Raw genomic sequence first — 23,528 nt, forward strand, 5'->3', positions numbered from 1 at the left:
CCGCTGGCATCCTCCAGCCCAGGCGTGTAGCAGGCGGCCCAGGGGCCACGCGTGGCCACACACGCCACGTTTCCAGGCGTGTTTAACCCGCACAGTGTTTGAAACTCCTTTTGAAACGTGATGGCTACATCCAGACTGGGTGGTAGTTAGTATTCAGTCGCCAACAGACACAGATGACCAGCTGGCACGCCCAGTAACTTGGGCGAACCCCCAGGGAGTGAGGCTGACAGGAGGAAACCTGCCCCGCAGGTCGCGGGCTCAAGGATTCCACGTACAGGACGTGGAGACGGAGGACGGCAGCGGCTGCCTCAGGCTGTGGGGCGCGAGCATGGTGGGGAGGGGGCTGCACCTGCAGACGGGGGAGGCCCCTGGGGGTGATGGAAACACCCCACGAGCGACTTTTTGCCGCAGGTTTGCAGAGCCGTGACCTTGGGACCTCTCTGCAGGAGGTCTTAGGACATGCAACTCCCTCCTGACGCGAAGCTGACCCAACGAATTGCCAGCAGGGAGCCGGGAGAGGAGCTGGGTCCCCACGTGGGAGGCTGGGGCAGTGCTGGTCTTACGTTCCTCGCGCAGCCACCTTTCCACCCGCCCACGTCTGCCCAGCGGCCAGCTCGCCCTCCATGCCTCAGCCCTGCTCCGCGCCTCCATCTGCGATTCCTACATCAGCCGCCCGCGGCCCACGTGAACTGAAGCCTCCCCCGTGCCAACGGGAAGCCAAGGCCCAAAGCCCGTGGAAGCTCAGCCGCAGGGCTGCGCTCTACCTGGGATCTCGGGGCGGGGGGCAGCCCATGCGGGGGCCCTGCTGGTCGCACGGTGCACGGCAATGGTGGGCCGACCCATAGAGACGCCCGGGACACAGACCCGGCCGCCATCCTCGGTGCTCAGGGACAGCCCCGGACAGCGGGCGACTAGCGGGGCTCTTCTGCTCGCTGCTGTTGGTGAATCCCCAGGAGAGAAAGGACATGGGGACGTGCTGGGGCTTCTCAGGTGTGCCTGGCGGGGTCCTGGTTCCTCCAGGTGCAGTCGCCAAATGTTCTAGGCTGGCGAGCGCCAACAATGAGAAATCCCCGAAACGGACGTTCCCGTGGGGGAGGGCTGCAAGCTGGGCTGGCAACAAGGGATGGTCAGCCCCTGGCGCGGGGACACAGCGGCCTTCCCCGGGGGGGGGGGGGGCGTGGTGGGGAGAGGGCACTGAGGTGCCCAGAGGGGCCGCAGAGGGGACTGCGAAGACCCAGCCAGCCCCTGGGCTCTGTTGGGGGTGGGGCCCCGGATGGGGACCTGGAAGGGTTTTACGTGGTTTGTGGAGGACGGCGCGAGGCCACCCTCACCCTCGCTCCTCTGTGAACGCGTCACTTCCCACTTTGTTCCTTAACACTTGAGGCCTAAGGGAGGTGCCCAGGCAAGCACCAGGGAAATGCAGAAATCACTCCGGTAAGACATTTGAGCTACGAGCTGGGGGCCAGAGGATGTCCCTTGTGCACAGGTGACCTCCGGGAAGGTTCCCCCAGGCACCAACAGCCCTAACCCAGCCTGGGACAAGCAAGGCTCGCCTCCACGGCCACCCCTGCCAGGGCTGCCCAACGTGGGCCCACCTCCAAGCCAGCAGACCCCCGAGCACGGGGGCAGCTGTGGAGACCTCTCGGCGATAGGAGGCTCGCTTCCGGATGGAGGCACCGCGGGCGTTCTGCTGCTGCAGACGGAGGCCTGGCCCCGGTACCCCTGCCCCTGTGGGTTGCCGGCCTACACTTTCCTAAGGCACGGGGGCCTCTCCTAGGAGGGGAGCCAGGTCCGCGGCGGATGCCCGGGCTATCCAGGGGCCCACCCTGCCTCACCTGTAAGGACAGGGGCCCTGGAGGGTAGGCTCTGCCTTGGGCTGGCCGGCAGGTGGGCACCGGAGCCCCAGAGGGGAGCCACCTGCTACCAGGGGCCGCCCAGGAGGATGGCGGGGGGCTCCTGCGGGCCAGGGAGGGAGAGCATGTGGGGCCCTCTGACAGGTAGGGCGGCCCCGACCCCAGGCCACCAAGCTGCCGCCTGCTATGGACCCCTGCCACGGCTCATGCACTCCTGCCTGCGCCCACCACACAGCCAGTGGGGAGCAAGCACCTCTGCAACACGCAGGGCCCCTGTGGGCCATTAGCCGCCCCGGGCCAGCCTGGCAACCTCAGTGGAGTCAGCGACTGGAAGCCCCCCGGGGGAACCCTGAGGTTCCTTCCTGCCAGCGCGCCAAACCGGGAGAGAGAGGAGGCGGCGACCGCCCTTGGCCCAAAGACGGATCCACAGGGCCTGGGAGCGCGGCTTCTACCTTGGGCGTGCGGAAGTGTGGGCGTGGGGTTCGGGCCCTGGGGAGCAGGATCCCTGCCCCACCCAGACCCCGGCTGGGGACAAGTGTGCTGCGTCCTTCTCCCGGTGGCCCCTCGGGTGAGCCCAGGGCCCTGACAGTGAGCAGTGGCCACAGCCACTATGTCGGAGGCCGATCACAAGCTGAAGGGCATCGCCGCACCCGCTGTGAGCCTACTCTCAGGTCCTCGGGCTGCCGGGATGCAGGGAAGCGCCAGTGCCCACCCACCTCCTATGGCGGTGGGGAGAGTGCACATTTGGGGGAAGGCTTGGAGGTCGACTCCCCAGTAAGTAAAGTGAGGAAGAGGGAGAGGAGCGGGAGGCCTGTGCCCTCCAGGCCCGGGCGGGCAGGTCAGCAGGTGCCACAGGGCCCTCACTGCAGGGCCAGGGGCCCCGGGCTGACAGCAGGGCAGGGCCTGCGGGGGAAGCTGCTTTCTCGGGGTGGGGGCCCACACTGAGGGAGGAGTGGGACAGAGCCTCTTGCTGGGCCCTTTTTCCAGGTTTCCCTTCAGAAACTCCTGCAGCAGCAGCTGGCGGGAGAGGCTACAAGGCCTGCAACCGAGTTATCACACCCCAGGATCCCTTGCCTCCTGCTGGGGGCTGAGCCATGCCCCCCCCAGGGATCGGGCCCCTGGAGGAAGAACTAACTTGCCCACATATCCCCAGGACTAGGGACAGCCAGCCCCAGCAGATGCTTCTGGAAGGAGGGAACGGCCCACGAGGCCCGGAGGTGCCCCTTCATACCCCCTTCGGTGTTGTCACTCAGTAGCCCGGCAGGTGTCCCCGAGGAAACACGCAGGAGGGGAGTCCTGCCTCGTACACGGGGTCTGCTTAGGGTGACTGGCCCCCGAGGGACCCCCCAGGCAGGGCTCTGTGTTGTGGTAGGGACGGGACAGCCCGTGGGCCCCTGGCGGGGGCTGGGGAAGCCAGGGCGTTGTCAGGCCCTTCCATCGGGGCGCCCACTGGGGAAGGCAGCAAAGCCGACACAGCGTGGCAGCGACGGAGCAGAGCAGCAGGGCGGCCGCGGTGCCGTCCCACCCCACACGCTGCCAACTAGCTTTGGAGCGCAGCATCTCATCGTCCCGGTTCACGCCCTACAAGGTTAGGACCTATCTGCGCCTCATGAGCAGGCCCGGGGTACCGCGCCCCCAGCCGGGATGCCCCAGCCCAACAGCCGGAGTGGCCGAGATTGGCCAACATAAGGGCCCGGAAGCAAAAGCCACGTCAACTCTGAGCCGGCGCTGGAGCCCCACTCACCACGCAATCCTGGGGTCACTACGTGCAGGTGAGCCAGGGCCCAGGTCCAGGGGCACCTGAGGCCCCGCCCTGACAGGGAGGCCGCTGCACCGTGTGCCGGCCCCAGCCACTGGCCCTGGAAGAGCGCGCATGACCCCGGCCGCCCGACGTGGAGCTGCCTTGCAGAGCCCTGGCCTCACCAGGGAAGGCCCTAGCAGGTCCCGGCGGGCTCTGGGGTGGCGCGGCCCCTTGCGCCCAGGTCCATGAACACCCGGCGGGACGCAGGTGGAGGTTAGTGGTCGTGCCCCAGGCCGGCCACCGTGGGGGGATGTGCCTTGAGCCCCCAGCCCGGCAGTGGCGATCGTGCCTCGAGCAAGCCACAGAGCTCCTAGGCCAGCATACTGGTGTGCACGGCAGAGTCCCAAGGTCGGTGCCCATGCCCAGCACACCCTCGGCGGGCCTGCTGCCCAGCCTCCAGACTCATGGGGGACGGGCCCAGAGGGGAGTGGGCAGGCGAGGCGGCCGGCTCGGTGCCCTCGCAGGGAGAGGTGCCCTCGTTCTCAACAGCCCAGCATAGGCCAAAGCAGCCCTGCCCCCTGCCCCGGGGACAGAGCCAGGAGAGCCCACAGTCCTGATGCCTGCAGCCTGGGCCCGGGGGAGACGCTCGCTGACCCCCTCACTGGCCTGGGACCAAGGCCCCCAGCCAGCCTGTGCTGGAGCCCGTCAGGGGCCAGGACCTTCCAAATACGTAAACTTGAGAGGTTCCTTCCGTGACTCATGTGACCCGGGAGCTGCCTGGGGAGGGACTGGGTTACAGGAGGGACACGGCCACCGAGCCTGAGTCCAGGCACTTACCTTGACCTCCGCAGAGCTTCCTCATCAGGGTCTTGCACTGTGGGTAGAAAATTGCCAATGAGGAGGACATGCGGGGGACACAGGGGTCCCCACCGACGACTGAGCGGCGCTTGGCCCTGGCCCAGAAGCTGGCAGGGGAAGGCTAGGCCCAGGGTGGGGCTCAGCCGTGGGTGGCCCACCGCTGGGGTCAGGTGCTGGGCGCAGGACCCGTGTCACCCCGCAGCCCTCCCCGAGGCGCCATCTGTCCTGACAGCCCAGCCCCCGTGCCTCCCTGGCCGCCCCGTGCCCGCCTCACTTACTGTACTCTGTCCCGGTCATCTGGGCCAGGATGCGGAAGGAGCGAGACTGCAGGTTGGAGGAGCGGCGGGCCCACTCATCAGCCTCGTCTTCCGGCTTGTTCTGGTTCTTGATCACGGCCTGGTACACGGGAGACGCGCTGTCCACGGCCAGGTCCTTAATAGGGAGGCTCCTGTGGGGCGCAGGGGAGCCGTGAACGGGGGGGCCAGGCTGGAGGGGCTCCTGACCCCGCGCTCCGCCCCGAGCCACCCCCTGCCGCTCACCCGCTCGCACCCCACACCCTGCACGCCCAGCCCGCCGTGCCCTCCCCCCACTGCCCCCCGGGGGCCCGGACGGGGCTTGGCCTGGGTCCTCAGTGCTCAGGGTGGACGGCGAGACAGCGACTCCTCTCGGATCCCTCCTGCCACCCCCCAGCCCGCCCTGGGCTGACTGCACATACTGACCTGAAACCCCCTGCGTCCCAGCCGCCTCACCCCCCAGGGGGACGGCTGGGTCTCTTTTAAGGGAAGGAGGGGCAGGATAGGTCGTCTGAAATAATTTCCACCTCCCTGAGCAGCTCAAGTTTGGGGCTGGGGACAAAGGGCCTCCGGGGGCCTCAGAGGCTTCTTCAGGATCAGTCCTAGTCCTCCTCGCACTGTGGGACCCACACGGGGAGCCCCCAGGGCCGTGACCACCCTGGGAGGGGCTGGTGGGCTCCTGCTCAGCAGAGGCTCGGTGGGGCAGTGGCATGAGGAGCCAGGCAACAGGCTTGTGGGCCTGGCACTGCCTGCAGGGGGAGGGAGGGCCTTCTGGGCTGGGAGGGCGAGGGGCAGGGGGCCATCAGTCCTCTGCTCCAGGGCAGCATGGCCTTTGGAGGGGGACCCGATGACCTTCCCTTACACCCCCAGGGTCTGGCACACAGCAGGTGCTCCAAACGTATTTGAATGAATAACCTTAGCTCAGGGCCAGAAGAGACCCCAGAGCCCCTCGGGTCCAGTGCCTCCCAGCCTGAATCCAACTGCCCCGGCCAGTGAGAGCTGGGCGCCCCCCTCCCAGGAGTTAGGGTGAACCAGGCTCAAGCCTATAGCAATGAGGGCCTGGCTCCCCACCCTGCGGACCCGGGTAGAGGGGTCCAGCCTCTGCCTTACGGATGCCAACACTAAGGTCCCCGCAGGTCAGCCCATGAGCTCTCGGTGACGGCACCGAGGGGCCTGCTGATCACAGCCCAGGCTTCCCGGGTCCCACCCACTGTCTTCCCTCAAACTCGCTGCAGCAGCAACAGCTCAGAGAGGCGGTGTCTGCCCACCGGGGTCTCGCAAACCCTGGATGCTCACGCCTGGAGGCATGGCCCGGCCCAGGCGCTCGCTCAGCCTGGCGTCCCCTTGCTGCTGCTATGGTGGCCCCTCCCTGCCCGCCAGAGGGCCAGCTCCTAGGAAAGGGACCTCCCCGGGGCCCTCATCTTCTGGCCTCTCTGCAAGGAGCTGGAAGGAGGCACTCGCCTACTTTCCCAGGACTGGTCCCCGTGTCTGGCTCAGCGTGGGCTCTCAGCAGAGGTGCACAAAGGAGAGCAAGACTGCATGGAGCTGCCCCTGCTTCCCCGAGGGCCCTGCCCTGCCCCACAGAGCGACAGCTCCTGGCAGCCTCGGATCAGGTGGGGAAGACCAGCGGATCCTTGGGGCCCAGCCGGGAGAAGCCCGGGGACACACAGGGAGCAGCGGACATGGTAGGATCTCCCTGGGAAGGCCGCTTCTGGTACCGGCAGGAGTCCCAAGGGCTCCCAGGCAGCGGGGTCTGCTGCCCTTGAGGAAGGGGTGCAGTAGGGGGCACACGGGAAGGAGGAGGACCATGCCACGGGAGAGGGAAGGTGTCCACCCAGGCCCGGGCCTGCCCTGAGCCTGTCTACACAGCTCCGTGGTCCAGAAAGTGGCTGCAAGGTGGTGGCTGCCATTTCCCTGGAACGTGCCCTTGAGGTGACTACCCTGCTCCCTCCATAGCCCCGAGGGCTCCAGAAAGCTCCGCGGGTGAGTCCCTTAGGAGTCACACGGGCGGCTCCACTTCCTGCAAGGCTGTGCCAAGACCAGAGACTTGTGCTGCTGCTGTGACGGGCACCGGGACTCGAGGGAGGATGGGACGTGCCCCACGGTCCCGGGCCCTGGGTCCGAGGCTGCTCTGGAGCCACTCCCAGAGAGATGTGGCCTCCCAGAGGCCCCCGGCAGGGGCCTCTCGCCACCAAAAGCCTTCACAGTCACCACAACGTCAAGGTCACCCCGGACACTGATTCCCCTGCACACTGCCCCAAATCTGCCTCGTCTTTGGCCTCGCCTGGGTGCTACTGCAGGCACTGGCTCCTCCAGGTCCATCTCCGGTGAGGATCCCAGGGGGCCTCCAAAGCCCCCTTGCCCTCTTCCCCCCGCACAGTGGCCGGGCATGGATTGCGACATTGGTCTATGCCGTCCCAGAGCAGACAGGAAAGGCGGTGGGGAGCGCCCGCAAAGCACAGCAGAGATCCGTTCCCAGCCTTGGGTGCAAGGGGGCCCGTGTGATGTCGTGACTCTGATTTCCCCGTCCGCAGGGACCTTATTCGAGGCGACCCCCGAAAGCACTTGCCTGCACAGGCCGCTGAGCATGTCGTTTGGCTGTGAGGTGGGTGTGAGGAGGAACACGCACAGAAGCACCGTCCTCGGGCATTTCCCACCAAACCCACACGCCATCCCTCAACCAGACAGACGACGACGGGACAGACACCGCGGGATCTACTTACGCCAGCGGCGATGCCCTGCCAAGCAGAGGAAAGCCCAGCAGTGAGTGCGTGTCCATCAGGGGATGGCAGGGGCCGCGCACACACAAGGGAGCGGGGGTAGGGTCGCAAGTGAGTTACGGGAGTGCGGGGTAACGGAGGAAGAGAAAGAGACAAAAAGAAAACTGTCAGTGAGGAAGGAACTGCGGATTCACAGCAGAGAAGGAGCACCTTAGGGCGCAGGGGGCAGCGCCTCCCCTGCACCGTGGCAGCGACAGCCCCGCAGGGCCCAGTTAGAAGGGAGCGGCGGGCGCGTCGCTCCCCTGCACGGGGCGGGAGGACACGGGAGGGGACACTGGGGCAGACAGGAGAGGGACTCTGAGAAGCCCAGATTAGGTCCATGGTGCATCACCTTAAAAAAAAAAAAATCACGGGTGCCCCAGGGGTAAAACCACGTGATAATCATCTTTTTTTCCAAGGCACGGAAAATATAAAGTTAGCGAAGAGCCATTCTTCCATTATTTTCCACCGAACTTCCCTTTGGCGACGGTCACCACTCTTGAGAGCACACCAAGGACACACAGGGCCACCAACTGTTCGCAGGAAATCCCTGCAAGCCTCCTGGCTTAGTCTGGCAGCCTGGGTTTTCTGGGCGCACATGAGCTAACGGTTGTGTTTTTAAGCTGGCGGGGTCTTATTTTCTGCTTTGAACAGTGGGATTGAATAAATCAGCACTGTCTGGAGTTCTCCCAAGGGCTGCAGCTCCGAGCCTGGTGGGGGTGAGGCCCAGGGCTATGGGGGCAAGCAACCTCTGTCCCCCGGGGGCCCCAGGGAAATGGGTGAGGCTCAGAGGGGAGCCGGGGGACCGCACCACACTCCGTCCTGGGGCCGCTGGAGCCTCGGCCTGGGAGCGTGCATGTGGGTCCAGGCCACAGGGCCCGGGTTCTGCAGGGGCCCGATGCCGCAGGAGTTAGCCTGGACTCTGTACCCCTTTGTCCCCCCCACAACATCTGCTTTCTCTGCAGCTTCGGGAAGGAACACAACCATTGCTTAAGACTTCCTGCCTTGAGCATTTTTGAGATCCTGACTTGGGGATGAGAAGTTGTCCAAAGAGATAATCGGTCGATTCCTACAGTCAACGACGACATTGTCAAGTGGAAAACAGTGAGAGTGTGTGAGAGACAGAGAGACGGACAGGAAGGCAGAAGCACGGAGGTAGAGAGAGACAGAGACAGAGAGGAAGGCAGAGATAGAGAGACAGAGACACAGAAAGGGGGAGATACAGAGTGACAAAGAGAGACACAGAGAAAGAGAAAGAGACAGAGAGGAAGACAGAGCTAGACAGACACACACAGAGAGAGATACAGAGAGACAGAGTAAGAGACACAGAGAAAGAAACAGAGAGGAAGACAGAGATAGAGAGACAGAGACACAGAAAGAGAGAGATACAGAGAGACAGACTAAGAGAGACCCAGAGAGAGAGACAGAGAGGAAGACACAGAGACACACACAGAGAGATAGAGACAGACTAAGAGAGATGCAGAGAAAGAAAGAGACAGAGACAGAGAGGAAGACAGAGATAGAGAGACAGAGACACACAGAGAGAGACAGACTAAGAGAGACACAGAGAGAGAAAGGGAGAGCGGTCCCTATCAACCTTTGCACTATTAGCGTTTCTTTCCCGCAAGTGACTTCAGCCAGCCGATTCCCTATCCAATGCTCGCGTTCCTCAAGCAGAGCTAGGAGGCAGACCCGAGGAGGGAAGGACGTTCCAAACCCCAGTGTGCGGGGCCGGGGCGGCCCCGGAGCACCAGGAGCGGGGGCAGCTGTGCTGGCTGCTTCCCAGAGGGCTGACTGCTCAGCACCTTGGACGCCCACCCGGACGCCCCCCAACAGGACACCTGGTCACGCGTCGGAATCGCTCTCCTCATCGGAAGAACGCGGCCAACCCAAAGAATGGCTTAGTGTGTGAGAAGACTGGCTTATCCAGGACGTGACCCAGGGTTCCAGAAGTCTCTTTCTAAACCGACCCCCTCGTGGAGCCCGGGAAGACGCAGAAGCTGCAAGAAGCGCTTGGAGCAACCACCACGTTCTTCGACTCTCCACCCTTCTCCTAAAGCTGACTGTGAGACTGAATCTGGAGGGAGATCGCGGCGTTCCGGAAGGCCCTGGCAAAGCGGGCTCCCCTCCGATGGCTGTGCCCAGAGGCCCAGGGCGAGGGGGGAGAGCGGGTGGCGAAGCCTAAAGTCTCTGCTGGCGCCCGGCGGCCTGGTGCCTTGGCCTCCACGGGTGAGGAGGCCCAGCCAGCGGCGGAGGCTGCCCGAGGAGCGACGGCGAGGAGGGGAGGCGCTTACCCACTGAAGTCACTGCCCTGGGCCTGGGCCTGCCCAGCAATGGCGTCCATGATGGCGTCCTGGGAGTACATGCTGATGGGCGTGTTGTACTGCGCATGGATGATGGTGGCCTTGCCGCCCAGCCCCTTCACCTCGATGGGCTTGTGGGTGGACAGGGCCGAGTCCTTCAGGGCGCTGGGGTTGAACCGCTCCTGGTAGTCGGCGCTTGGGGGAGGGCGGCGGGGGCGCAGGAGGAGGGAGGGGGGGAGGCAGGAGGAGAAAAGGCAACAGGTGGTGTTACAGGAGGCCGGGCGGAGGGCGGGCGGCGGAGACACTCCCCAGGCCGGACCGGTGGCCCACCCGAGCCGCCCAGCTGTGGCCCGCTGGCTCTGGAAGGGAGAGCCCTCAGCACCCGAAGCGCTCCGCAGGCGGTCCTGCCCGCCCACTGCCCAGGGCAGCAGGGGGCGCCAGGCAGCGGAGCGCTCTCACCCCGCGGCGGGAAGCGGAGACACGCGGGCCGCGAGCTGGGCCTCGAGCAGGCAGCGGCGGCCCAAGCCCAAGCAGGGTCAGGAACCCCCCAAAGGCAAAAAGCAGCCGCACAGGGCGCCCTGGGGCTTCGGAGCATGTTCCTCCACCCAGGACCTCGTCCTGCTGGGCCTCCTGCTCGGTGGCGCGGGGCTCCGCTGCACCGGGGGCTCCGGGGCAGGTGCGTCTTCCTCCGGGCCGGACGCAAGGCTGCTCGGCCTCCCGCAAGTCCACCTGGCCGCGGCCTCCGGGGCCCGCCCAGCGCGCTCTCCCCGCCTAGGTGAGCACGCTCGGGTGAGAGGGGGCGCAGCCCGGCCGGGGCCGCCAAGACGCCGGCGTCTTCGGGCTCCCGGGGACCCGGTGGGGCACACCTGCGCAGCACACCTGCACCCGCCGCCCCCACAGCCGCCTGCCGGCCTCGAGCAGCCGCAGCAGGCAAGAGGGAAGGGAAGGCAATGAGACAGCGCTGGCGCCCTCCCCGGCGCCTCCACTCCGACCCTGCAGCTCCACACACATGCAGGCTCGCTCAGGGGCACGTAGGCACGCCCACGCACACATGCACACGCATGTACACATGCTGCCACGGCCGCGCTGTCCGGGTCTACGCACACGGACGCATGCGGGGATGTGCACACGAGCGCACGCACATGCTTTCCTTTGATACTAACTTGGCTGGAGAGTTGGCTACCACCTGGGGAGGAAAGAGCACAGAAGACAGAAGCATCAGTGAGGTCCTGCGGGCCAGGGCGCGGGGACCACCCCCAGGACCACCCCGCGTCCGCAGAGGACGGGGTGGGGGGGGCGGTGCGGGGAGCTCAGTCAGGGGCGGCCAGAGTTTGGGTCGGAGGTGCTGGCGGCGCTGTGTCCCCCTCAGTAGGCGCACAAATCCCCAAAGCTTTGCCGGGAATAAGGGGTCTCCAGTCCATGTTCACAGGCACCCCATGCACCCTGGCTGGAGACCCCAAGTCAGGAAGGCGCAGAGGGAGACGGGACGACGGCGGCTGCCCCGGGCGAACCAGAACCCGGGCTGCAGGTGCCCCCAGCTGGTCAGCGGCTCCGGGCCTCCCACTTACAACTTCCACATTTAACAGGGTCAGTTCTGGGGGCTCCTCTCCCGGAGCAGGACTGCCGCGGTGGCCGCGGTGCTGGGGTGCACGCTGGGGGTCACCCACCACCCCCTGACATACCCTCCCTCCCGGAGGAGGGCAGGCAGCCCTGGCAGCTCCTTCTGGGGCTCCAGGGTGGGTGCAGTCCCCAGTGACTGCCCCTAAGGGCCCCATGGAGGGTCAGGAGAGCTACTGGCTCCGGGACTTATTGCAGGAACGACCCCTGCCAAGGCAGCCCAGCTTGGACACAAGGGGACCCCACCCTCACTTTCGTCTGGAGTGAACCTCTGGGAACACTATGTCCTGGGGGACTCAGGGCCTGCGGGACGTTTCCTTAGATGCATATCCCTGGCAGGGCAGGCCCTGGCGGAAACCTGAGAGGAGAGTGCAGAAGGTGGCACCCCTGCCCCCAAACTGCCACTGTCCCAGCTCAGGCCGCTGTGGGCTCTGGCTGGGAGCCTGGGCCCCAACTGCCTGCCCCTGCCCCTCCCTGGGCCAGCACTGCGAGGAGCCGGGCCAGAGCCGGGGGGCGTCGAGCCCCAGGCCCTACGCTGCTTGGGAGCTGATATGGTTCCCTCTGTTCCAGGGCCTCTGGCTCCCACGGCGCCCAGCAGAGCTATATTAGGAAAGACGTTCCATCCCGTCTCCATTTCGGGCCAGCGCCGACAGCTGCAGGGTCAGCCCTCGCCCTGACCAGTAGGGAGGGCGGCGCCAGCCAGGGTGGGAGGGGTCCCGGCACCTGGCGGCCAGCACCTTCCTTGGCTTTGACTCTGGCTCCCTGCTCGGCTCCGCCTGAGGCCCTGGAGGCTGAGCGCCCGTGGGCCAAGGTGGATGGCTCGGGGCGGGGCCAGGGGACAAGAAGCTGAGGAGGTAGGACCCACCCAGCAGCCCGAGGGATTGGCCTCTCACGCCCTGTCACGGAGGAGGGAAGCGGGCTGCAGGGACGCTCTGCCACCTCGCCCCTGCTCGTCCCTCCCATCCCCCCGAGGGGACTCAAGCTGCCAAGCACCCGCGAGTCCAGAGAGGACCGGAGGGAGCTCCCTTCCGGAGCCAGGCTGGACAGAGTTCAAATCCCGACGCTGCGTCCTCCTGGGGACTCTGCGCAGGTCCCCGCCCGCCAGTCTCAGCCTCAGCTCCTCACTCATGGAGTCGGGATGGCGGTGCCCACGGCGCAGACGGGTCGTGCACCCTAAACAGAACGCTGAGCGTAAAGCCCTCTGCATGGCTTGAGCGTGTACCAGGCGGATGCGGGGATTGGCCTTTACCAACCCTGTCTCCCTGGAGCGCTTAGCCACTGGGCCACGGCGCAGCCTCGGCCAGCCCAGGTCAGGGGCTCCCCTCTCGGCCCACGTCACCTGGGGGCCGCAGCGCCAGCCTTGCCCGCGGGTGAAGCCCTGCGCCCCTGCCCGCGGCCCGCCTCCCCGCAGACACGCTTGGGCCCTGCTGCTCTGAGCGCCCAGTAATAATCAGACGTTCGCCAGCTTCCGGGAAGCCCCTGCAGCGGCAGGAAGGTGCCACTGGGGCCACAGGAGGCTGGGGCGGGGCTGGCCCTCGACCTCCCCGGGCAGCCCGTCAGGTAGGGAGGAGCCAGGCCTTCCCGGCGCCCAGCCTGTCTGCCCTTGCTAGCTGTGTGCCACCTTGAGCCACTCACCCACTCTGGGCGTCTAGGTCGTGCTAAGAGGAGGGAGAGACACGGCTGACCTCTGAAGCTGCGGGGAGCCAAAGGTCACGGAGCACGAGGACCGTTAGCTGGCTCCAAGCCTAGACTGCGGGCCCGTAACGGGACTGCCCCGTTCTTTGGGTTTTCTGGCGGAATGTCCTCACTAGGAAAAGCCCATGGCCCATGGCTCTGCCACTTAGGTCCAAGGGAGCGAAGGTCTGGGTGCTCGGGCTGCGGCGTGCACGAGGCCAGCTTCACTCGGGGTCCCAAAGAGCTGAGGGTCATGGGTGGCTGGCGGCAGGCGGGGGAGCAGCAAACTGTTGGGTGGCAGGCCCTCGCTGGAGCAAAGGCAACAGAAAGGCACGGACGCGGATTAAGATTGGACGCGGGGGCGCATCCGTGTGACCCAGGGAGCACACGGCAAGGGCGCCCGTAACACAGAGAGCCTGCACGGAGGGGAGCCCTGAAGCCCTGACCGCCGGGCTCAATAGCCTTGACTCCGTGTGCTCTGCCTCTGGAGCACACGGATCCTGGAATCGCGTGGGAGAAGCTAGAGGACCCACACAGGAAGGGCCTAGAAGCTGGTAGGGCTCGGGGGTCTGTCCCCTCAGCCCCCGCACGATGCCCAACCCAGGCTGTAGGTTCCTTTAGCTCCTGCGCTCGCAGAGCCCCACCAGCTGGCTCAGGGTGGGGGCGGGCCCCTTTCCCCTTGGGGTCCTGCTTCCTTGCTTCGTCCCTCCTCAAGGGTCAGTCCTACAAGCCCAGGACACCCACCCCATTGCTGCAACTTTCTGCACCCAGCTCAGGCGCCCCCTCCTGCAGGCAGCCTTCCCAGCCCACGCCCAGCCCCCAAATCCTGCCCTGCTCCTGCCTCACGGCTGCTGGGGGGACCAGCCTGACCCTCGGCCCAGTTCCTGGAGGCAGCAGGTGTCCCCCTACCCGGGGCGGCGGCCTGAGCCTGGGGAAGTCCGCATCTCTCGCATTCAGACCTCACTCAGCCCCTTAGCAGTGGGACAGCTGGGCCTCGACTAGACCTCCTCTGAGCCTCAGTTTCCCCCTCCGCAGGATCCAGCAGTCACCCCAGGCTGTGTAAAGCAATGACCCGTCGGCTCAACTACCTCAAGGCAAATCTACCCGTGGGGCTGTTGCTTATCTGGTTGGGGCCTGGCCACCTCCTGGGCCGTGGAGGGCCACTCCTGGGCCACCGCCTGCCAGGCCCCGGTGAGCACTGAGGACCCGGCCCGGACCAGCTGCAGGGAGCCGGGCGCTACCTACCCTCCTGGGAGTCCGGCCCCCCAGGCCTTCCCTCCGAGGCTCATCCGATACACCTGAGCCATCTCCCTCAGGGTCTCGGCCGAGTACAGGCCAATGGGGTTGTTGTACTGCACGGGCCTGCCCTGCCCTCTCGGTCCCAGGGCTCCCTCCGTGCCCGGGCCGCCCCTTGGGGGGCTCTGGGAGAAGAAGGGGCTGGGGCTGGGCCCGAGCTCCGGGGGGCCCGGGGGGCCGGGGCTGCGTGCCGTGGGGCTGCCGCTCGTGTCCCCAGCAGGGTCCTGGCCAGGGCAGCGCCGTGAGGGGAGAGAGGAGAGAGCAGTTAGAGGCCGCAGCGTCCCAGCACCCCTGCACCCCTGCGCTCACCTGAAACAGGGGCGGCTGGCGAGCACCCTGCGCCCCCCAGCCTGCACCCCGTGTTCTGCATGCACCCTGTGCCCCACACCCCACATCCTGCACCCCACAGCCTATTCCCCGTACCCACACCTGTGCCCCACATCCCACGTCCTGCACCCCACAGCCTGCACCCTGCACCCACACCTGCACCCCGTGCCCTGCGTCCTACACCCTGCGCCCCTCAGCCACTGCGCAGAGCTCAGGAGGACACAGGCCGACACCAGACACCTGGAAGGGAAGGGCTTTGTCGGCAGGTGGAGGGAGCCCTGTGTCCCTGGCCCTGAAGCTGACAAAGTGGGGGCCCCACCTGAAAAGTCAAGCCCTCCTACAGGGCTGGGCGGAAAGGGGCACGGATCTCAGGGAGTTGGGGAGCCCCTTCTATCCTCTCTCTGCCCCCCTTCCCCTGAGTGGCAGCTCCTGTGGCCCAGCCCCACCTCCTGCCCCCCCCCCCGACCCCACACTGAGATGCCCCCCCACCGCCCCCCGCTGGCAGGTGCAAGGTGGGGAGACTAGGGAATGACCTTTGGCTCACAGCCCACCTCTGCAACTTCTCCCTAGCAGCCCTCTGCCCCTTTGCCCAACCTGTCACCCACCCCAAGCCCGTCAGCCTCTTCCTGTCCCCTGCCCCCCCTGCCTATCCCCCCCACCCACTGGACAGACAGGGGGCAGTATGGGGTGGTGCAGGGAGGGGTGAGGCGAGCGCCCCCACTTTGGGTCAAGGCCTTCCGCCCACGGGCTGAACTGCTTACAGGGACCCGGGAGCGTGGCAGGTGTGCTGGGGAGGTGTGTCCCCCTGCACCTGCTGCCTGGCTACCACCCGCACCTCCAGTGGGGCTGACGGGTGGTCAGTCGGGAGGGAAAGTGGGAACTGCAGTGAGACCCGAAGTCAAAGGATAAACCCTGAGGCCCAGCGGGCCCCTCCCTGCCCGGGGTGGCCTCCGGCTTTCACACCCCCTCCCAGCACCCTGTAGGCGAATGAGGGTCAGAGCCCTCCGGATACCTGTGCCCTTCGCCCCCCAGGCTGGCAGGTTGGTCCCTCTCCTAAAAACACCACGGTCTAGGCTGGGTTCCCAACAGCCCAGCCGTGAGGCCCCGGGGGGCACGAGCACCCAGGCAGGCAGCCCACACCCGGTATTTCACGGGGGCTGCCCCGCAGCATCAGCAGGGGCAGGGTAGGGCTGCGCCAAGCCAGGACCAGGCAGGCCGACTCGGCGCTGTACCCCAGGAAGCGCAGCCAACCTCAGCACCTACCTTCTGGTGGGGGATCACCGGCAGAGGGGAGTGGACCGGGGGCGCTGTCGTGGAGATGGGGATGGGGCGCTTCGACCTGGAGAAACCAGAAAGAGGGCCAAGTGAGGACACTTGCCAGGAGGACTGGGATCTCCTGCGGGGGCAGGGCTGGTGACAGGAGAGCATCAGAGAGCTGGGGAGCCAGGCCAGGGACCCCGAGGCCCGCTGTCTACCGCACGGACTGGGGTGACCCCAGGAAGGCCCCGGGCCTGGTCAGGATGGAGGAGGCATGGCCCTTGTGCACTCCGCACTCATGGCCTCTGTTAGGTCCCTGGGAGGCTGTCTGGGGCAGTGAGGAGGCAGGGAAGACCCCGGCTGCCAGGCCCGCCTGCCAACACGCTGGCAGCACTGTGACCACCCCCCGCCCCCCGACCTCATCCATAAAGTGAGACTCAGGCGTGGCAGGCGTGGAAGGCCTGGTCTTCCTGTCCAGAGGCTGCCTCACCTCCCCGTGTGAGCCTGCAGCACGGGCCGGGCCCATGTGGCTGCTGCAGACACCCTGTCTTGGGCCCGATGCCCCCATCCCTCGACCCGTGCCCTGTAGAGCTCCACTCACTTCTGCAGCGTGAGACTCAGGTTGTAGCTGGCAGACTTGATCTTGTTCTGGGCTTCCAGGTGGGTCATGGTGTCTGTGTTGACTCCATCGATGGCCACCACGAGGTCACCCTGGCTGAGCTGGGACTGGGCGGCCTTGCTCCCCGGTGTGATCTGAGAGGATGGCAGATGGGGGGGGTGAGCGCACGAAGGGGATGCTGAGGATGGGCCAGTCGTTGGGGAAGAGTCCCCTGGGGTCATCCAGTAGAGGCCTGCCAGGTCCTCTTTCGTTCACCGTGGCCAGTGCCCGCTGCTCGCCACGTGTGACTCCCCATCCCGGCACACCGCCACCCCTGTGCCTAGAGTCCTGTGTCGAGTTCGACCACGAGACTAGCTCTGCCCAGGGGACAGGGGCGGGAGCAATGCCACCATCTGCAGGCCTGCCCCCAGCACCCGTCCTTACCACGCTGCGCTCCCTCTGCTTGTCGGCAGGCTGGGCACAGAGGGCCCAGAGGGGGACACTGAGCCACTAATGGAGGGACCCGAGCCCTATGGTCGCTGCCTGGAGGATGGATGATTAAGAAGCGCTGCATCAGATGTCGCACGAGTGAGAAATGAGCTTCTGCTAGGCTAAGCTGTTGAGGCCTGGGGGCTTTGTGACACCAGGTCCCCTAACCTGCAGTCTGTACGGTAGCACTATGATGTCTGCACCCCCAAACACCCACGGGGCACTTTCTGGGCTCCGGGAGAGAGGGTATGCGTACAAGCGGACACTCAGCACCACCACAGACTCGATCGGGCTAGCAGGCAGGACAGATGCACCGTCACAAAGCGTCCTGGTGCAGGTGCCTAGTGCCACCATGGCAGGTGGGGGAGCTGGGGAACCCTGCCTGGGGAAACCAGGTCCCCAGGGGCAGGCGGCAGGGCTCAGGGCTCTGGGGCTGGCTCTGTTCTTCCAGAAGGCGTGGGGACCATGTCCCAAATCCTTGCCAGCTAATGACATCACCGCTTGTTAGAGTCCGAGGGTCCCCCACCGTGTGATCACTCAGAACACTGTAGATGCGGCACCCCGAGAATACACGCACGTCAGGAAGGCCGCACTCCAGGGACATCATGTGGAATGTCATGGTGGCTCAGACCCTCTCCCGATGACGTCACGCACAAGGCCAGACCCTGCAAGCCTGGCCCCTGGTAGCGGCGGGCTGAATGCGGTGGTAGCCGCCCCCCTCCTTGGTGACGTCACTCGAAGCGCAAAATTCTGGAGGGCCTGGGTGATGTCACCTACAATGACTTGACGGCTGACCCCTAGTGACGTGATGGATGAAGCTCCGCTTCTAAAGGCGTCTCGTGGAATGCCACAGAGACTGGCCTTACCCCGCACCCCACATTGTGTCACCGCACAAAGTACCAGGCAAGCCCTACCCCCTACTGTAACATGCAGAATGACCTTATGACGCGACACCCAGGACATCACGGGGAGGCCCCCCTGGGACACCGCGGGGAATGCCGGCCAGGCCTCTGGGAGGCTGTAACTGGAGGACGGCCCTTGGCTCTTCGTGCCAGCACGCCCACCGGCCAGCTTCCTGGCTTCCCAGTCACCTTCCTGTCTACCCCAGGGACAAGGCTGGCTTCTCGAGCTGGCGGGAGCCATTTTCTGGCGCTGGCTCGAGGGACCATCCTAGAAGGAGTCCGAGGAGGACTCAGGGGAAGTCCCCTACCCTGGGCGCCAGGCCTGGGTGAGCCTCTGGCCGGCCTCCTGCCCCGCCTCCCTGCAGGACCTTCCCCAAGCAGGGCCACCGCGTCACCAGCCTCCAGTCCCCGTGGGCTCTACAAGGCGGGCCACGAGCCGCGAGTGCTAACCCGGGGACAGCAGCAAGAGAGGGGTCCTTGCGGTGGCAGCGCCCCGTTCACCCCGGGCCCACGCTAACTTCACAAGCACTGGCCCCTTGTGCCCAGACAGCCCCCCCCCGGCCCCGAATCTGCTGAGCGTGGTGGGGACAGCGAAGGCAGCACCCCTGGGCTCCGGGAAGCCAGGCCCAGCCCCCTCTCCTGCTCTTGTGGGCCCCTCCCAGGCTCGTGGCTGCGGGGCCTGCACGACCCACAGGAGCCGGTTATTTCCTCTGATTTCAGGGCTTGAACAAAGGGTAGAAACAGAGAAAAACAAAACACTTCCTGGCTGAGAGGGGACTCCTGAGGGCAAGCTGCCTGCCCAGAAAATCGCCTTTCCCGAATGTCAGACCCGTGTGATACCCGATGTCGGGCTATCCACATCCTCAAGCAGAGAAAACCCGGAGAGAATTCTACGGAGGGCCTGCACACGCCTCGGCGGGCGTCTACACCAACAGGATGGGTGTCTACTGTGGCGTGGTGGGTGTCTACCCTGGCATGGCAGTGGGTGTCTACCCCAGTGTGTGGCATCGTCTGCCCACCTCTCGCTGTGTCCCCCACCTTAGTCTACACGCATTGCCCAGAAACGGCAGATACCAGCTTGCTTCCTCAGGTGAGCTGTACAGCGCCTCTGCTGCCCTAGCAGGACACCCTAGGGGGGGTCCCACTGGACTCCCCCCACCGGGGTCACTCCCCAGGCCCCCCCACCGGGGTCACCCCCCGGGGCCCCCTACACGAGGGTCATCCTCTCAGGGCCCCCCGACCGGGGTCACCCCACCAGGCTCCCCACACCAGGGTCATCCTCTCAGGGCCACCCTACCGGGGTCACCCCCAGCTGCTTCTCACCATCTCCAGAGCAGTAAGGTGCTCCGAGGTGGGCCACCCCAGACCCCAGACAGAGTGGAGGCTGCCAGGGGTGGAGCATGTTGGGGGAGCACAGATGACCGTGGGAGCAAGGACACCAGGGTGGCGTCCAGGAGCTGCTGGGCCCGATGAGCTGGGGCCACGTGGGCCTGTGCTTGTCCCCCCCCCCCAGCGGCCCGCGACATCCGCCTCCTTAGGAACCAGCGTACCACACCTTCCCACCAGGCCACTGCCTCCCCCTTGCCCACTGCCTGGTCCTCGGGTGTAGGCTGGGCAATCCCCATTCCCGGGGTCCCAGCGGGCTCCTGCCTGCCCCGGCGCCCTCCTCCTGCACCTGTGGCTGCTCGTCAGGGCTCGGCTGGTAAGGGTGCCGGGGGCACTGCTGGGGCTCCAGGAGCACAGTCTGGTCTCAAGCCCCTTGGGACAGGCTCTCGGTGTTTGGAGGGCCAGGCCTGCCAGCAGGTCAAGGAGCCCTTCCTCCTCGCGGGGCCATGGTCGAAGGCACCTGAGAGGGGACCCAGGGCTAGTCGGGGTCAGGGTCAGGGCGCAACCATGGCCCCCGATACCATGGGCACCTGGTGCGAAGGCAGTAGAGCCGGGCCATGGCCGGAACCAGACCTGAGAGTACAGGGCGGCCTGCACAGCCCGCGTGAGGACAGCGGCAGCGCCCTCCTCCCACGAGGGCCGGGAGGGTTACATTTTTAAATGTGTTGCTCTGGAAGGAGGTGCAGAGCCGAGGTTTCCGGGGGGCTCCTGATGGGGGAGGTGCGGGCGCTGGCTGTGCCCCGGCCCCTGGAGGGTGCCCGGCTGGAGGCTGGGAAGCTGCGTCCCTGGCTCTGCAGGGAAACAAGATCTGGAGCTGGCGGGGGGCCCCTTCCTACTGGCCGGGCCCAAGCCAGCCTGCTGTCCCCAGAGGGGCCGAGCATCAGCCAGAGGGGAGGGTGCTGCCCAGGGTCCCAGGGAAGCAGGGCACTGGCCGGGCCCAGCTGCCAGGGGCCTCTGTTTCCCCAGGTCCCCGCAGCAGAGTGGGTGACGGGGCCCTCGACCATTCCCAGCCGTCATGCTCCGTGCTCAGAACCACAGGCCCCGGCCTTGCTGCCCCTCTGAGTGTGCGGCGTCGGTGGGGCAGGGCCCAGGTGGCATGGGGAGGTAGCAGGTGCCGTGGGCTGCGCAGTTTCCAGCTTCTCCTCCGCACCCGCCCACGTCGACCACCCCAGCACACTTGCCACAGAGCCCTAAGCGCATTCGGCTTTGTGTGATTAAGTTACCATCCCCTGTGCTCTGCTCTCTTCCCATCTGGCCTCCCCGGGGGCCTTGCTCCATCCCTCATGCTTTCACCGAAACCTTCTGTCTCTGATAAAGAAGCCAGGGTCGTGTCTAGGCTCCAGAAGCCCCTCCTTGCACAGAGGATTTCTGCGGCAGAGAGAACATCTTCTGTGATGCCATGTTGCGGGTCTGTGTCGTTGGCCCCAGCCCGTGGAGGGAACAACACGAGGAGTGGACCCACGTGTAAACTGTGGACCCTGGGTGATACTTGTGTGCCAGTGTAGGTTTAGGATTTATAATAAACATGTCACTCTTGATAACGAGGGGAGGGAGGCTGTGCACGTGTGGGGCGGGGGGCATCTGGGAACTCTGTACCTTCCACTCAATCTAGCTGGGAACCTAAAACTGCTCTTGAAAAACTAAGTCTTTGGGATGCCCAGGGGGCTCAGCGGTTGAGCGTCTGCTTTTGGCTCAGGGCGTGACCCCGGGGACCTGGAATCGAGTCCTGCGTCGGGTTCCCTGCATGGAGCCTGCTTCTCCCTCTGCCTGTGTCTCTGCCTCTCTCTCTCTCTCTCAGGAATAAATAAATAAAATCTTAAAAAAAAAAAAAAAAACCCACTAAGTCTTAAAAAAAAAAAGAAAAAAGGTCCTCCCTGCCTTAGCTCCTCCCACTGGCTCTTGTGGTCTCGTTTCTTCCCCCTGCTGGCTTCTCCAAGGACGAGGATGAGCAGCAGGCCCCGCTCCCCGCTGCCTCCCACCCCTCTAGCGCCCAGCCCCACCGCTTCACACATTCCAGTGACCTCCCTGTGCCCCAACCCGGGGACACGGGTCCCCTCTCCTGCTGGCCACACCATTCCCTGGCCTCCGAGCCTGTCTCCCCGGATCCCGCAGTGCCGTGTCCTGGTGCCAGTAGAAGGCTCCCATGGGCCCATCACTCCCAGTGGGCCCCAGTCAGCCCCAGGGGGGGCAACCCCTTCGTGCCTCGTGGGCTGCTTCCTGGCTCCAAGGAGGCGCCGAAGCTGTGTGCAAGCCGGCCTTGCTCAGCGCTGCCGTCCCCCCAGCGGCTTTAGCTCAGGAGCCCCGGGGCTGCCCCAGATGGGCCGGTCCTGTGTCCTGTGTCCTGTGTCCTGGCCATGGCTGGGAGGGTGCGCTCCTCAGGGCCCGGCCGCCTCCGCCACCGCCTTCGGAGCCCTCACGGGGTGCGCAGCGGCTCCGCACTCCCGAAGGAGGCAGGCCGGGCTGGGGCCTGGCAGGGACCTCCATGACGCGTCCCCGGCCGCGGCCCCTGTTGGGTTAGCCTCCCCACTCGCGGCCGGGGAAGGGCCCTGCCAGCCTCCCGGCAGCCTCCGGAGGCTTGCCTGACCTTCAGCGCGGCTATAAACAGCTCAGCCTGTCAACACCATGAGGCACTGCCCGAGAAACCGCGCTATGGCCTCAAAATTCCAGGAATGGCCGGCACAGTTAACCCGGAATAGTCCCGGCCTGCCCCGGGGGCCCTCCGTCCTCTGAATCCCCACGCCCCCCGCAGCTAGGAGATCTGATACAGACTGGAACAGAGAGGCGCGAAGGAGCAGAGGCCTCTGGGCTGGTGCCCCGGGGAGCCTGCAAGGCCCGAAGGATGAGGCCGTAGGGCCAGGGCCTTGGAGCAGGGAGCTGCCCCCCCGCCCCAGGGGGCTCCCCGGGCTCAGCCCACAGCTCCCCAGCCTCGCCGCCGCCCTGCCACAGGGGGAACCAGGAGGAACGACAGGTGCCCGCGGCTGCCCTGGTGGTGCTGGACGCACTGCCACGTGCACGTCCTAGAGGCCATGACAAGGTTGGGCAGGAAAACCCTCTTTTCTCAGGCGACACTGGGAGCAGAGGACCAGGGTGTGCCTCTTCTCCTGGCCAGGGGAGGCTGGCCTCTGCAGCCGCTCCTTGGGCCCCCCCCCCACCCCTGGAGAGCTGGCTGGGGCTGGGGGGCGGTGAGCGGAGCTCATGTTGCAGGCCCAGCCGCACCTGTCTGGGATAAATAAAGGCATTTCCCCTCCGCCCTCCCATTCTGCCTCCTGCGCCCCTTCTCTGCGGGTCCTCAGCCTGGGGGTGGGCAGGCCGCCCAGGGCTCTCCCGCTGATCCCTCGCCCAAGGGTGGAGGGCGGGCCAGGGACGAGGGGTGACTGAGGTCACGGAGCGCCTGAGTCTGGGTGAGCAGGCGCCCACCTCTCCCAGGACGCGCCCGGCCAGCCCCCGCGGCCCCGCCCCGCCCCCCCCCCCCCCCCCGGCAGATGCCACCCGCGCCCTGCCGCAAAGCCTCCAACAGCCCGGGCAGCCACTGCGGGAGAAGCCCCCCACCCAGCAGGACACGCCGCAGCCCAGCGGGACAGGGGCCCAGCGGCTGGGGCATCGGGGATCGGGGCCCCCAGGGAACCGGAGTGCCCAGCACAGCTGGCCCGTGGCCCTGACGACGGGGGTGCCCCTGAAGGAAGCCACCGGGCCCTGCACTTCCACCTGCTGCCCCCCCGGGGGCCACGGCTCCTGCTTATAAAATCCCTCAGGCGTGGGCTCCGTGCTGTCCCAGCGTGGCTTTCCCTGCGGTGGGGACAGTCTTCCTGCCGTCTAGCTTAAGGCCTCCCTGCTGCAGTACAAGCCCGGGCGGCCGAGGCCAGGTGGCACATAGATCCTGGGTGAGGTCATGGGCTATCCTGGTGCCACTGAGCCCGGAGGCTGGTTGCCACCCACTGGGGCAGGGGCACCAGCGTGAGGCCTTGAGGACTGTGGAGCTGGGGGACACATGGCTCGGGCCCAGGCCTGGGGGGCTGTGGACCCATGACAGGGAGGGGGACAGCTCCCGGGCTGCTGGGGTGCCATGTGGGGCCCTGGGGGCCGGCCACGTGCACAGGGCTCAGATGCCCACGCAGCACATCAGCAGGCGGGGGTGCCAGGCCCTGGGTGTCCTTGGGGCTGCACGCTGTGGTCCC

The 23,528-nt window shown here is 66.2% G+C and overlaps 1 protein-coding gene across 6 annotated transcripts in view; it reads right to left on the minus strand.

The window, feature by feature from the left end:
• Positions 1-23,528, minus strand: part of LDB3 (LIM domain binding 3) — a 66,862-nt gene that overhangs the window by 29,195 nt on the left and 14,139 nt on the right. For 3 of the 6 annotated variants that reach the window (XM_041747259.1, XM_041747261.1, XM_041747263.1), the window contains exons 3-8: positions 16,580-16,731; positions 15,985-16,060; positions 10,971-10,993; positions 9,799-10,002; positions 4,731-4,900; positions 4,432-4,468 (exon numbers count right to left, since the gene is read on the minus strand). In XM_041747259.1, the coding sequence (XP_041603193.1) occupies positions 4,432-4,468; positions 4,731-4,900; positions 9,799-10,002; positions 10,971-10,993; positions 15,985-16,060; positions 16,580-16,731 (662 nt within the window). Of the gene's footprint in view, positions 1-4,431; positions 4,469-4,730; positions 4,901-9,798; positions 10,003-10,970; positions 10,994-14,343; positions 14,619-15,984; positions 16,061-16,579; positions 16,732-23,528 lie in introns of all 6 variants that reach the window. The other 3 variants (XM_041747264.1, XM_041747260.1, XM_041747262.1) reach the window with 1 other exon arrangement.

Source organism: Vulpes lagopus, chromosome 3 (assembly GCF_018345385.1).
Source record: "Vulpes lagopus strain Blue_001 chromosome 3, ASM1834538v1, whole genome shotgun sequence".
NCBI lineage: Eukaryota > Metazoa > Chordata > Mammalia > Carnivora > Canidae > Vulpes > Vulpes lagopus.